We start from the raw sequence: 12,940 nt of genomic DNA, 5'->3' as shown, positions 1-12,940 counted from the left end.
GGGTCATCCCCATCCCACAATACCCACAGGCAGCTGCTCGAGGCATTGAGTTGGGGAATGGAAAAGACTCATTGATGCCTGTCCTGGGGTCAGCTGTAGCAGTTATTTTTCTCTATGACAATGCCATTAAGGGATGATGGTGGGAAGAGGAAGAGCAGAACTGGAACTATTCAGCATCCTCACCCAGTGAGGGGACAACAGACGTTGAATACACCAAGTGCTGCCTAATGAATTCCCACAGAAATAGGACAGACTAAAGAGACACGAGATCACCACCAACTCCCAAAGGGAACCAAGGGCACATCCAACAGCAAGCACGTGTTCACCAACCTGCACAGCACAGGAGATGGGATGTGGACTTCACAGCAGGCACTTCTTCTCCTCTTGTCCCAGCAGCAACTGCAGATTCATCACTTGGGACACACGTGTCTGGACCCTTGTGAGGATGTCAGCATGACAAAGTGTAAGTGATACCACTTTGATTAAAATCAAATTACCTTCCTTTTCCGTGTCGTCTCTTGTGCTTGGCTTTGCGTCAAGCAAGAAATCCATATTGCATTGGGATGCTCTGATACAGATGTCTTTGGAGTACAAAGGAAGAGAGCATACCACAGGAAAATTAACAGCCTTTGCAGGATTGTTCACTGCTTAGAGACTGTTACTGCATTAGTTTCTGGGTTTGCTTAAGTGTGTTTTTACAACACTTTGAGGAGGGTAATGATTCGTTCCGGCTGGGTTTTCTACGAGTTACAGCCTAGAAGCTGGTAGGTTGCAAAAACGGTGACAATTCGGGTCTGAATGTGAATCTAAAAGTGATTTTCAATTCCCAGTCTCAGCTTGCATATCTGTAAAACACACACACAGATGAGATTTAGAGTTTGTACTGCAAGACCAATCTGAACGCGCAGCCCTTGTTTGAGGAGTCTCGCAGGGCCGAGTTATAACACTTGCATGAGCACAGGCGTTTGCTAAGGACGTGTGAAAACAAACACATTATCAGCAATACGTTTATAAGCAGGCAGTTAAAGGTCCATGTGAAAACCTCTTCCCATCCTTTAGAAAGTAAATGGAACAGAAAAGAGGAAAACTCACCAGCATCTCTGTGTGATCTCCTGCGCAGGAGCATGAGCGATCTCTAAAGCAATGTTCTATTAAATAAAAGACTTAGAGAATTAAAGCTGTAATACATTATTGATTGGCCGCAGAAAGAATATCTGATCGACTGTAGCTGAGGAGCCTTCCCAGCTTGTTCCTCTTAACAGAGATTATACTAATAACCAAACAGATAGGAAAGTGTAGGACAATATCTAACAGTAAATTCTCAGACACTCTCATAGCTGATGTTATCTCACACTGCAAGAAAAAGTGTGTTTGTTTGATCCAAAGGTTCAAGGCAAAATTATGAGAGTATGTAACTGACCATTTAAGCCTTTTTATGGGAAGGGCAATCTTTGTGTCTTTGTGACAACACTATTGTTTAACTGCTCTGTAAGTCCTGCATCTGCCAGCTACTTGCATCATGTAACAGCTACTTGAGGTAGAAAATATTACCTAAAACTCATCTGTTCTCTGAAGAGTTCAGCCACAGATAACTTACAACTTCAAGGTAAGTAAGCTATCATTATGAATACTGACAGCAGACCCAGATGGATGTTTCTAGTGCTGATGTGTGTTTTCTATCAGTACTACACAGGCAGGAACAAGCATACCAGTACGATGAAAGACTTCAGCTTTATCATGGGCTCCCTCAAAACTGCTCAGGAAAAAAAAACAGAAAGCAAGTGTATATGTAGTGAGGATCAAAAATACAAAGGGAATGTATTCATTTGCTTAGACAACTTTTCAAAATAGTATTTTATTTTTTTGAGTCAGTGGTATATTTAAAAACGATCTAACATAAGAGTAAAAAGATTGTAGATAGTAAAAAACAAAGGTGTGATGACAATAAAAAACGCTAGAGTATAAAGTTAGTTTCTTTCCTCCCTCCCAACACCCCATCCCATCATTGTCCAATATTTCTCAGAGCTTAATATCTGGAAAAAAAAAAAGCCTTTTTTTTTTTACACTTTCAGCCATTAGAAAATTAAAAATAGATGAGGCCTTCTTTGCAGGTACATTAATTCATTATTACATGAAAAGCAGGCACCATAAAAATTAAAACATTCTAAAAATCATCATATATACAAACACTATACAGAATGATGGCACAAGGACAAAGCAATTCCATTCAGTTCATCCTAATCCACATGAAATATTACACATTAAAGAAGAAAAGAGAAAGCTCTTCCCATTCCTGTACTCACCTGCTAGGTTTGGAATGACCAGGAGTCTCCTATCTGCCTACTCTGGTTCTTTCCTATGTGTCCATCAGGAGCTAAAAGGCTTCCTTGCTCTACCCATTGACCAACACCCAGGGGAAGGGCCAACTGAATGAGAATGGAAATGACTAATCACCAACGACTGATTTTACAAAGCCCATTGGCAATCAGTTTATTTGTGACTAAAGAGAAGGCACGTGCCTGACTTTTAGCCCTGGGCACAACTGTTATTTGGGGATATCCCACGGCAGCTTCTTACTGGGAAGCCCACTCCAGCGTGCACTGAATTCAATGTGAATATCATCATCGATTCCTATATACACTGAGATTAGGTGCAAAATACTCAGCTCATTTTAAACTCCACAGCTACCTAAACGCTTTAGAGACAAAATACTCAGCTTGCATTTTAATCCCCACAGCTGCCTATGTGCCAGAAGTTATTCAGAAGGGAGTAGGTTTAGGAAGAGGGGACTGTCAGTTGATAAAAGCCTCCCAGTCTCAAGTAGACAACCAGATTTCTTTCAAGTTATGGGAGGGAATAACCCCCAGAAAGAGGGGAGATGTAGTGTTGTTTCCGACACGAATGGGTTTCTTACAGAGTTAGAGTCATTGCACTAAGTGTTAGATACTGCACGCCTGAATGAGGTAAACGTTATATACCATAAAATACTTAGGGAAATGAATTGTTACAGCTTTATCTTTGGAAATAAAACCACCCGCTTCCTTCTTCACTGGACAATCCCAGAGTCAACGGATGTTTGCTTCCGAGTTGTCTTTGGAGGAGGAGGTGGGGGAGTCTTGCTGGGGAGCGGAGGTGGCAAGTGCTGGAAGAAACCAATTTTGACAGAGCGCGTTAGCAATGAATGGATCTCTGAAACAGTTCCTGTTCCATATATAACTGTGAGAGACAGCAGGAGAGTCTGCAGCCCTCTGCCTCCTGAAAGCTTCTCCACAGAAATTGCTACTACAAGTACGGAATGCTCTTGGCCATTAGCTTAAAATGGAATTTCTACTTTAGACAATGAAAAGAATCTCTTAGGGGTTTATGATGAATTAGCTCAGTATATCAGGAAAAATCTTTTGAAAGCACTGGAGAAGTTTATAATTCCCCGCTTTATATCATGATAAGATATTGATTTCTTGGTCTGTATCGATTGCCCTCAGCCTCTGTGCACTACAAAGCTTAAAAGCGAAGTTGAAGCAACAGCATTATTGCTTTTCCATTCTTTTTATGGTTTGCACATTTAGAACACAAATAATTAAACAAAAAATAAAAGGAAACCATTTAAAGAGATAAGTAACTTGCAATTTACTATTACACATTCAGTTATAATTAAAATATTCAAAACAGAAATCCAGGCTGTTCAAATATACATGTTTTAAATCACTTCATATATTATACCACAGAACAAGTGCACCTTCGGTTTGATTCCCTGGCTAATTGGACAAATTAAAGAAGTCGTTATGGAAATTAAGACTTTTTTCATAATGTTCAATCATATATATGATAAAATCTGTTTCAGAAAGAGCTTGAGAACACTGCAGTTTGCTCATACACTTTGCAGTCGGGTTTTCCACAGCATTTTGGCTATGCAGGCAGTACAGTTTTCCCATCATGAGGCTGTACTGCAGTGTCACAGCTCAGAAATGCTGCTCTGGGTTTGTTTCTTCCTATCATTCTTTCCCTGCTCAGCCTTTTGTTTCCTCCAAGTATAAGGATGCTTTTTCATTTCTACTTGTCCATGTCTCAGCATACCCATTCCACTTTACCCACTCCAAACTGAATCACTGGCTCCATGTACTACTACTTCAAATCCAACACCACACACTGACCCTGCCAGATTTCCTTGATCACCACTACAAGAACAGTCCAAACATCTAAAATACCTTAGTGTTACATTGCATATACTATGTGGACAAAATAACTGATGATTTCTCAATCACCAGTAAGAAACCGGTGTACAAGCAACTGATAAACCTGAAACTGATAAATGTGAAAGTGTGTAAAACCCAAGGCTGTTCCTTTTAAAAGATATCCAAAGGTGAGATCCTAAAAGAAAAGTGGTTCAGGGTGATGCCAGGACATTTCAGTCTTTCCTCTGCCATGAGGCAGAAGAAACCTCAGAGCCTCTTAACACTCCTGCAATACAGTGGCTGGGAGTCTGCAGAGATGTGTATGAATAGAAGGAAAAAAATATCTTTAAGACAACTCACTCCCCTCTTCAAAGCAGGTTTTAAGACATGATGAAATTATAAATACAGAGCTCTTAAAATATAGCTTTACTAATCACAGCCTAAATAGAAAGGTAAGACTGCATACTGCAGAGCCAGGAAGGCTGGATTTTGGCTGGAATATCTTCCTGTGTCCTACCTGGAAAAAAATACTTTCCAATCTGTCTCACAACTTCCCTCCTTCCTCCCAGTTCTCTCCCATGGCAAACGAACAGGGATTCCAAACTAGCATCAGGTTAAGCCGTGCCCTAAGCTTGTCTCTCCATGTTGTGAAGACCATTCACTCTCCAATTCCTCTGCCTCTCCAGCACCACCAACGCAGCAACGTGTGTGCTCTCAGCTTTCTCCTTGGCTACAACATGATTTCCTAGTTAGCAGCTCAAGTCAATTAGTTTTAAGCTGTTACTGAATGAGAAACTCAGGACCAAAAGCAAGGTACTGGAGCCAGGGTGTTCCTGCCTGGAAAGTGGCATTCCCCTGTCTACCCAGAGAAGCCTCCTGTCTGATTGGCAATGAAGACTTTCACGATCACAGTCCAGTTAAAGTTCATCCTCACTCTTTTGGAGAAGCAACCAGGTTATTAAAACATTTGAGTCTTGAAAGTGTGCTGCTTGAGCAGCATTCATTGATGTGTAAGCAGCATTCATCTCCCAGAGCAGGCTCAATCTGTGCACTATGTATTCATAGAATCACAGATTGGTTTGTGTTGGAAGGGACCTTAAAGCTCATCCACTTCCAACCCCCTGTCCCAGGCAGGGACACCTTCCACTAGACCCAGTTTCTCAGTGGGACACAATGACCCCTGAGTCAGAAAACCAAGCCAACAGACTAATATGAAAAGCAGATAAAATTAAGAATTTCATTTTACTAACTGCAAAACTGAAGGTTTTGTTAATTAAAATGCCACTGCTATTCTGCCTCTTGAGTATTACAGTCAGAACCATTAAATATTTCTTCTACCTGACCAAATGCTTCTCTTCACCTTGTCAAGGCAAGGTTGGACAGAGCCTTGGGCAACATGGTCTAGAGTGAGGTGTCCCTGCCCATGGCAGGGAGGTTGGAACTGGATGATCTTAAGGTCCTTTTCAACCCTAACTATTCTATGATTCTATGATAACCTGGCATGTTGAATCCCTACTAAGGCACCTAAATAAGGGTTGGACTGTCAGTTATTTAACTTCACACATTCAATGACGATCTGCAAATCTCAAAATCTTTGAGAAACTGCTTAGTTACAGCCAGGTACCGAGGCAGGGGCTCTGGGCAACCTTTGGGAAATGCTGGTGGCCCTCAGCACATCAGTGCACAACGTGCCAGGACTCCTTATGGAGATGACATTAATTCCATAACTAAATAAATGAGGTTTATTAGTTAAAAATTCATTACAAAACATCAAACTTTGCTCAGTGCTTTGCTCTCAGACGACATCTTTAACTTCCTATTTATCACTAGAAAAAACTAACTCTGCTGATAGACTCATTTATGAAAATCTGTTTTGAATGTAAATAATAGTATATTGGCAATAATTCTCAATTCAATTAGATCAAAGGCATTCCTCAAACAAATGAGCCCTTCATATTGATCAGAGAACAATCAAATTACCCCTGAAAACCTGCTCCTGAAGAACAGCTACAATGCAAATACAATGAGAATAAGCTAAATATGTATGCTATAAATAACAAGCACAAAACCTACCAGGGCTTAGATTCTGCAAGGAAATTAGGCAGAAAGAAATAGCAGAGAGAGGTAGATAATTATTATAATTGAATTTACAATTTCCATTAGAAAGTTGGATAAATTTAGTACATGTTCATTTATATAATAAGCTACCGATGAATATATCAAGTAGGATGGGTAATGCTCGTTGGGGCAACATTAATTGAGAAATTTGCATGACAAAATGTGCCATCATGGACCTGGTGCCACTCCAGATCCAGCCATCACTCCCATTGCTCTCTTTTATCCCAGCAAAGGGAGAAATTCAAGCACAGTTTTTCTCTCCCTTTAATAGAATACTCAGAAAATCATTATTAGGTTGATGAAGTTCATTTTTGCTACACTTCCTCTTATTAAACTTTGAAATACAAATCAGAGTTTCCCTCAATGTTACATTAATGAACAACTGCTTTAGAATCTGGTTAGGGTTGGAAAGGACCATTTTTTTTGGTCCATGGCCTTTTCCTTTGGTTCAAGGACCACGAACTTTGCAGGGTTCATGTTTGTGTTTCAATGGTTAATTGTGAATCCACCAAATCTCAAAGCATGCATTTACTTTCTGACAAAAGGCTAGAGACTGGTTCACATTCAAACCTATTTTGGGCAGAATCCTTGAGTCACGGGTACCTCAGGGGAAGCAGAAACCTTATGTAAAAGGCACATCTGCAACACAGAAGCAATCTGTTCCTTCTGCTTCAAACATGAAATTGCTCCCATTTGTTTGGTTTTTTTTCCCTGATACAGAAAAAGAATCAGGTTTAAAGAAGATTTGTCTCCATTCTCTTACAGATATAAACTGCACTACACTATACACATTCAGGATGCACTAAAAATCAAATAAAGAAGATGAAATAATGCATGTTTTTCCTGTTCTGTGAAGAAGCAAAGTAAGAGCAGAATGCTTTTTATTTCCTCTCAGAAAATACTATTAAAAACCACCACCACCACCAAAAATTGGGCAGAATTTGATTCCCCCAAATGCTCCTTGTGACACTGTAAGACATTTCTTCCTGGGTAACTATTTTTCTTTGAAATTAAATGGTCATCAATATGTCAAGCTATAGAGATCCAATCGAAAGCACTTTAGTTTGAAGGATTAACAGATCTAATTAGGTCAGAAGCAGTAGAAATGAGATGTAAATAGGCTGTCAGGTACACGGGACTGTGTAAATGCTTTCACATCCTGAGCTCTGAGTTGTTCCTTCTCGCTTACACTGTTGTTTTTAGTGTGGGGACGAGACACCTGACAAGCAGCAACTTGCTTATTTAATATCTGCAATGAAAAGTAACCCATAGTGTGAGGTCTTGTGAGAACAACACTCCCATTCTGAAGAACCAATAATGTGCCATCAGAGAGAATCAGCCCACATCCCCTAATTTGAACCAAATTATCGACAGTTGAAGCCAACTGGCTGTTTGACCCAGGGAGCAAAGTTATGTGGAAAATAACACGGGAAACCGATGTAAAATAACTGTTTAAACTCTGCTGTCATACTTCATGTATCACAGTTTCATCTGAGTGCGCATCGCAGCCATCAGCTGCCCTTGCCAAAGCGTGCTTTGATGAGAGAAGGTAATGTGGTTGACAAGAAGCTCCCCATGACCCGGTTTCAGTGTGTGTTTGAGCCCAGAACCCCCCCGTGTGCTGGGCTGCACCCCCAGAGCGTGAGCAGCAGGTCAGGGAGGGGATCCTGCCCCTCTGCTGCGCTCTGGGGAGCCCCTCCCTGCAGTCCTGATCCAGCTCTGGGGCAACAGCACAAGAGGGACGTGGAGCTGCTGGAGCGAGGCCAGAGGAGGCCCCGGAGCTGCTGCGAGGGCTGGAGCAGCTCTGCTCTGGAGCCAGGCTGAGAGAGCTGGGCTGGGGCAGCCTGGAGAAGAGAAGGCTCCTGAAGGGGAGACCTTAGAGCAGCTCCAGGGCCTAAAGGGGCTCCAGGAAACCTGGAGAGGGGCTTTGGACAAGGGCCTGTAGGGACAGGCCAAGGGGAATGGCTTTAACCTGCCCGAGGGGAGATTGAGATGAGCTCTGAGGCAGAAGTTCTTCCCTGTGAGGGTGCTGAGGCGCTGGCACAGGGTGCCCAGAGAAGCTGTGGCTGCCCCATCCCTGGCAGTGTTCAAGGCCAGGTTGGACACAGGGGCTTGGAGCAACCTGCTCTAGTGGAAGGTGTCCCTGCCCGTGGCAGGGGGTTGGGACTGGATGAGCTTTAAGGTCCCTTCCAACACAAACCAGGCTGGGATTCTGTGATTTTCCCCTTGGCGCTCCTTGGCAGGACCCTGGCTGCGGCAGAGGTGGGGCATTCCCTGGAGGGGTTCTCCCATGGGGCTGACAGCAGCAGATGAGGGAGGAGAGCTTGCCCTAGCAGAAGTCTGCACCCTCACAAGGGGATGACCATGCTCCGGGTGCCTGCCATCTGTGTTAAACCACAGCTAATGCCATTTGCCCTGTGTTGAACCACATTTCTGCATGTGGAGGCTATTAGTATTTGAGACCGCGCTGGCTAACTTGATTTGCAAAAGCACTGCATTTCTGCTCTGGTCCATAACATAAACAGACCTCCAGAGTCATGAGCAATACCCTCAGAATTAGGTTTCCATTCCAGACTCAAACTGTATTTCTTGCTGAATGCCCGAGCCCTGCGAGAGCAATAAAGAAATGGATTAAGAATTGGGCAGAGCAAACCCCGCAGCCTGATCCCACACTGATCCCACGGCCCCTTCCCACACAAAATCAAGGGTGCTGCTCAGGGACACATCACAGGCTCCGTATCTCCGGGCAGACAGAAGAAGAACACATTTTTCACTCAAAATCCTGTAATAAGCAGTGGCAGCCCATTGATTTTGAGACTTATTAAAAAGTGACTCTGAGCTTTTTAGACACTCTTTGCTCAGGAAAAAGCTTAACCCACCAAAGCCTGGGTGAGGAAAGAGGTGGTGGAGACTTTGCACTGGAGGAAGAGCTTGCAGTGCTTCTCATATTCAACGGGCAAAAATAATGATCGGATGGTACATAAATCCCCTATTTAGCTTTTTCTTTTGGGCACATTATATACTCCTCTGCACCATGGAAGCCTTTAGTCAAAGAGCCTGGTTTTGAAAATCTGGAATATCAGATTGAAGAGGAGACATTTATTTCCATTTGTGAGCAAATGCAGCCCACAAAGTCAACTTTCTCATTTGATATAATGAATTAATTAAGGCCAGGTTGGACGGGGCTTGGAGCAACCTGCTCTAGCGGAAGGTGTCCCTGCCCGTGGCAGGGGGTTGGAACTGGATGAGCTTTAAGGTCCCATCAACCCAAACCAGTCTGGGATTCTATGATTAATAGTGCACTTTTTCCAAATTCACTTCTTCCAACATCTCCATGGGATAACATTCCTAATGACTGCCCTCCCACTGCTGCAGTAAGAAAGCTGGTAGTGAGCCTTGGGCCATCAAACCAGCATTGGAGGTCCTGGGAGGTGACACCACAATGCTCAAAGGGTTCCCCACCAGCCCCTAAACTGGGGCCATGAAGCCAAGGGCTGCATGAGGCACTTAGGTAAGGAAGGGAACTTCTTAGAAATAACATAAGAGAAGGAACAACTGCAATCCCTGAAGTAGTGCTCCCTAATTTCTCTCTGTCCACATCAGGATAATACATTTGCTGAAGCCTTTAAGGTTACTTTTTGCTCACTGCAGCTAATGTGAGAGATAATGATATATGATGGTATATGCATCATAACACATGAACCACCCTCCTGATTTTTAATTTCTATCTAAACACTTCCATTATATCCAGATAACCAGTCTCATGCTCCCTGTGCAACAGGATCCCAGGCACTCAAAATAAGCTCCACTGTCATGAGCCAGGCGAGACTGTTCCAGTCCTCACGTTATGTCTCCCTTCAGCCTCTGCTGTCCCTCCTTGCCAAGTTCTCTATCTATGATGGATTGATCGAGATGTTCTCATCCAAACCATTATCTGATGCTTAGTAAGTGTTATAGGCAATATTATAAATCTAAGTGCTCTTTTGCCTATTTTCTTTCCGTTTCCCTTCTTGCTGTGAATACGAAGCAGGGAGGTGATTCATATGCAAGGGTATGGATGAACCCATAAAGAATGATAACTGCCTAAAGGAATCCCTTGATGTAGTAATAATCCTTGCAAGCATCGTAGACTTCTTTTTTTTTTGTGTTCCCATATATTATTAAGAGCATTTTTCGCAGAAAAAATCATACAGTGCAAGAATGCATACATAAGGATCTCACAGTTAACAACAAGTAGAGGACGATCAGAAAATTATAATAAGAAGATCACTTGGATAAAAGACTTAAGGTGGACCAAGTTAACAGTGGAGTCCAAATAATCTAAGATTATCATCTCAGACACTAAATGACATTATTGCTGCAGTTTGAATCCCAGACTGGTTTGTGTTGGAAGGGACCTTAAAGCTCATCCAGTCCCAACCCCCTGCCACGGGCAGGGGTACCTTCCACTAGAGCAGGTTGCTCCAAGCCCCTGTGTCCAACCTGGCCTTGAACACTGCCAGGGATGTATTTGATCTATTTGATGCAAATGTCACTTCATGCTTCTCATTTCACTACAGCATCTTTTTTTCTGCTTTCATAACTGACTGCAAGACAACCAGAGCGAGCAGCGTAGTAATTTCTCATACAAGGAGATGTTTCCATTCTAAAAGCTACCAAGATAATCTTATCCATAATATTTTTAAACTGATTTTTCTTCACTGATACAAAGCCTGTGTAATTTAAAAGATGATCGGTTTACTAGACAGAGAGTTATGAAGTTATGAAGTATGTAGCTATTTGACCCATGAAACACAAGGCATTAAAAACTGTGGAGTGGGATTTAATCACAGCAGTAATAAGAATTTATCCATCTGATCTTTCATGCCCTGCACTACTCATTTTCTTGATGTTCTTTAACAGCTTCCTTCCTATAAACCCAATGAAATAGATGTGCAAAGCGATTGTTATAAGACTAGAATTCTTTCCTAAATTAATTCTAAGACTAATACATGCAGCTTTGTGACAAATCTGCTTTAGCTCCATTTTGCAGATTTTGAAAGTATATTTCCTCCTCTTCGAAAGCTTATAGAAATACAGATGCTGAAGAAAAGTTTGGACAGTGAGCTAATGATGTATAGCCTATACTGGATTGCATTTCTAAGGTGTGCTTAAATCCTGAGGGCCTTCAACACTGGATGTTACACAACGGGCTCCATTTCTATTACAAAATATATGAAAAGAAAGTGGAAGGAATTTAAGCAATGAAGGCTCTAAAGAGAAAAAATACTGAGCTGAATAAAACTTTGCAAAAAAACAAGACTATATTGCTTCTATTTTTATGAACGTCCATTAAATGATGCAGAAACCCTACTCATGACAGGTATAGGAGCTACACAAGGTCACATCTTCAACAGCAACGTGATCAAGGCTGGTACCTGAGTTGTCTTTAGATCTGAGCTCCAACCATCACAGCATGATGGCATCTGCAGGCAGTACAGTGAATATCTAGCATTTGGCCATGAGTGGAACTCCTACAAACAGCCTCATAGAATAGTTTGGGTTGGAAGGGACCTTCAAAGCTCACCTAGTCCGAGCCCTCTGCAATGAGCAGGGACATCTTCAGCTAGATCAGGTTGCCTAGAAATACATCCAGCCTGGCCTGGAATGGCTCCAGGGATGGGACAGAAAGAAAAAGGAAACCGGCTATTGGGATCTTACTTCTCACCATGTGTTTTATCATCTCATTGTTTAATGCTTTTTAGATTGAACTCATATTAGCAATCCTGAGCTACTACCAGAACCTAAAACTTACAGGTTTTAAACATGAATTTACTACCCTGGAGCTCACACAAGAAGCAGTTTGAGTAATTGGAAACCTCATTTAAATTTCTGAGGTTTCTTCATGGAGATGGATTCCTCAGACAAAACTCCTCGCAGCCCTCCTGTACTTCCTCTAATTTTCCACTTAGAGGTCTGAATTCAGGTCAAGCGAGAGGTGGCCCCTGAGAGAGAAGCCAGGGAAATGGGTAAGAGCTTAGTACACTTTGATGGGAATTAGAGGAAACGGGTTTGCAAAAAACCTTAGTGAAAATATTTACTAAAATCATCCAGCCATGGGGAAGAACTGTGAAGAGAGGATGAGAGTAGAGAATTTCTCAATATATGCATAGAATGAGTAAAACATGGTGGTTTTAATAACGCTACTCTTATTCCTGAGGTTTATTCTATATTTGCTTTTTCCACCATTTAGCCTGTAACAACACAGTTACAATTTGAATCATGGAAAAGCTGGACTTGTGTAATGTTGTGCACTGTGATAGTCTGTCTTAAACAGATCTATTCCAGAGTTAAAACTGAACTCTTGGACTCACAGACTGGTTTGTGTTGGAAGGGACCTTAAAGCTCATCCAGTGCCAACCCCCTGCCACAGGCAGGGTCACCTTCCACTAGAGCAGGTTGCTCCAAGCCCCTGTGTCCAACCTGGCCTTGAACACTGCCAGGGATGGGGCAGCCACAGCTTCTCTGGGCACCCTGTTCTCCTCTGCTGAGATTAGAAATGCTTTCTCTAACCATGAGATTTACTGAAAAGCAGATTACTCAACAGAAGTTCATTTGAATGATGGGCTGCAGAGAAACACTGCAAACCACCTCTGCAAACCAAGAAGAAT

General features: G+C 42.3%; 1 protein-coding gene across 2 annotated transcripts in view; it reads right to left on the bottom strand.

The window, feature by feature from the left end:
- Positions 1–1,844: 1,844 nt before the first annotated feature.
- Positions 1,845–12,940, bottom strand: part of DOCK1 (dedicator of cytokinesis 1) — a 312,805-nt gene continuing 301,709 nt past the window's right edge. Inside the window, exon 52 of one of the 2 annotated variants that reach the window (XM_030486111.1) lies at positions 1,845–3,142. In XM_030486111.1, coding sequence (XP_030341971.1) covers positions 3,047–3,142 — 96 coding nt within the window. In that variant the 3' untranslated portion in view covers positions 1,845–3,046. The remainder of the gene's footprint in view (positions 3,143–12,940) is intronic. The other variant, XM_030486112.1, reaches the window with a different exon arrangement.

Source organism: Strigops habroptila, chromosome 5 (genome assembly GCF_004027225.2).
Source record: "Strigops habroptila isolate Jane chromosome 5, bStrHab1.2.pri, whole genome shotgun sequence".
Lineage (NCBI taxonomy): Eukaryota > Metazoa > Chordata > Aves > Psittaciformes > Psittacidae > Strigops > Strigops habroptila.
Note: the sequence above shows the minus strand (reverse complement) of the source record. Positions and strands in the feature narration are given on the sequence as shown.